This window comes from Suricata suricatta, chromosome 11 (assembly GCF_006229205.1).
Source record: "Suricata suricatta isolate VVHF042 chromosome 11, meerkat_22Aug2017_6uvM2_HiC, whole genome shotgun sequence".
Lineage (NCBI taxonomy): Eukaryota > Metazoa > Chordata > Mammalia > Carnivora > Herpestidae > Suricata > Suricata suricatta.
The window spans coordinates 14,937,659-14,940,002 of NC_043710.1; the positions used below are offsets into that span (position 1 = coordinate 14,937,659).

The 2,344-nt window shown below is 44.8% G+C and overlaps 1 protein-coding gene across 1 annotated transcript in view; it reads right to left on the reverse strand.

Moving 5' to 3' along the window:
* Window positions 1-1,541: 1,541 nt before the first annotated feature.
* LOC115272094 (olfactory receptor 4B1-like) overlaps window positions 1,542-2,344 on the reverse strand; it is a 6,343-nt gene continuing 5,540 nt past the window's right edge. The window contains exon 2 of the mRNA XM_029915121.1: window positions 1,542-2,344. This exon is cut by the window's right edge and continues 2 nt beyond it. Within this exon, the coding sequence (XP_029770981.1) occupies window positions 1,542-2,344 (803 nt within the window).

The window sequence follows — 2,344 nt, forward strand, 5'->3', positions numbered from 1 at the left end:
AAGCAGATGCATTCACAGGAAAACTGTTACCTAATGGAAAAGGTTTCCTGCACTTGACCCACGCGTGCATGCCAAGGACGCTGGATTGCAGAGAGCTTCGGTCACATGCCTGAGGCTGAGCTACCAAGTGATTGACCTGGATTTTGGTCAGTCACTCTGGCACCAATCCAAATCCATCCACTATGTCCAGGTGCACCAAAACTCCCTGTGGCAGACATCTCTTCCTAATGACAACCCTGACCCTGTCCAAGCACCGAGATGCCCAGCCCAGGAGAAACACAGTGCCTAATCTAAACTGGTAACATCATCCCATTCCCCTTTACCACTATTCACTATCCCAGCCTCCCTCACATCTAGGTATGGACATGTGGGAAGAAATAAGAAAATTTTCTGTTCTGGTCAATAAAAGTATGAATATGAGTTGTTCTGAGGGGTCTCTAGGAAATATTTCCCAAATAAAATGAGAGCCCCTGCTCCCCCTCATATGAGCACATAATACCTAGATGTGCTGTGGCCATGGGCAGAGGCACAGTCAAGAGAATTCAAGACACACAGACCAGGTGCTCTGGCATCACAGAATTAACAAAACAACCCTAGAACTGCTGGCCCCCAAACTTTTTGCCGAGTAGGCAATAAACGTAACATGATGTAAGCCAGGAGCGCCAAACTATTTCAGAAAACGGTGACATATTTTAGGCCTTGCTGACCACACAGTCTCCATGACAACTACTCAACTGTGCTACCATACCGCAAAGGCCACCACAGAGAAAAAGTAGGATAATTGGCATGACCGTAGTCCAATACCGTATTTATGGACACTAAAATTTTACACTCACAAAACATTCATGTAACATCAAATATTTTTCTACTTTGGTTTTTTTAAGTATAAAAACCATGTACAAGAACAGGCAATGAGCTGGATTTGGCTTCAGCCAACACCTCAGTGCCCAGATAGTAACTGTCTAGAAAATAAAAGGTCTTCTAAAATTGTCCAAGTTAATGGTTAATGATACCTTCATTGTATTTCATACCCAAAAGACATTTCCATTCTAACAATATCTTACTCCTGTGAAATAAATCTCCAAATGTGGAATTTCAGGCAACAGAATCAGGTAAATAAAGTAGAGGAACCAGATGAAGTATAAAAGCCTTCTTGGGACTCTCACAACTTTAGCCGAGAAGGACAGTACAAAACGTAAACTTCGGTCTCCACCTCCCACACCATGCTAACACCAGAGGCAAAGTGAATGATCCCAAGGGTGCACAGGTAGAAAACAATATGATGGGAATTCACAGTCTATGGACAAAACAAGAAGAGGAAAGATGCAGCTCTTCTCCAAATCATTCTCCAAACTACAAACAGCAATAAGTTAGTGCAGCTGTGATTAGTACAATGGAATATAAGGGGATCATCTAAATACAAGAAAAAAATATGAACAGGTAACTTTTCCTCAATTCCTAAGTTGACTAAAATCTGAATGCATTTTTGGTCACCACCTATACATGATAATTTTTTCGTGTTTTCATTTTCAGTCCATCCTTCAGTTCATGCTCTTCCCCCACAGCTTCCTTATGGCATTCTTCACCTCTGCATTTCTGAGTGTGTAGATGATGGGGTTCAGCATGGGGGTGACAACCGTGTAGAACACCGCCACCAACTTGTCCTCAGTGAAGGTGGAGGGGGGCCGCATGTAGAGGAAGATGGCAGGACCAAAGAACAAGAGGACCACGGTGATGTGAGAGGCACAGGTGGAGAGGGCTTTGCGCCTCCCCTCTGCAGAATGGTTCCGCAAGTGGAACAGGATGACAATATAGGAGGACACCAGGAGGAGGAAGGAGAAGATAGAAAATAATCCACTGTTGGCCAACACAATAACCCCCTCCACAGAAGTGTCAGTGCAAGAAAGTTTGAATAAGGGATGGAGGTCACAGAAGTAGTGGTCAATCACATTGGGGCCACAGAAAGACAACTGGAGAGTGATGATAATCTGGATCATGGAGTGAAAAAAGCCCCCAAGCCAGGATCCAGCCACCAGAAGGCGACACAGAGACCGCCTCATGATGGTTGTGTAGTGAAGGGGTCTGCAGATGGCCACATAGCGGTCATAGGCCATGACTGCCAGCAGGAAGGTCTCAGTAACTCCAAAGAAGTGGAAGAAGAATATCTGAGCCACACAGCCCTCCAGGGAGATGGTTTTAATCGTGGCAAGTAAGTCTGTGATGAATTTAGGGACAACCGTAGAGGAGTAAGTGATCTCCACCAGGGACAGGTAGCTAAGGAAGAAGTACATGGGGGAATGCAGGCTCTTACTGACATTGACCGTCAGGACAATGAGACCATTGC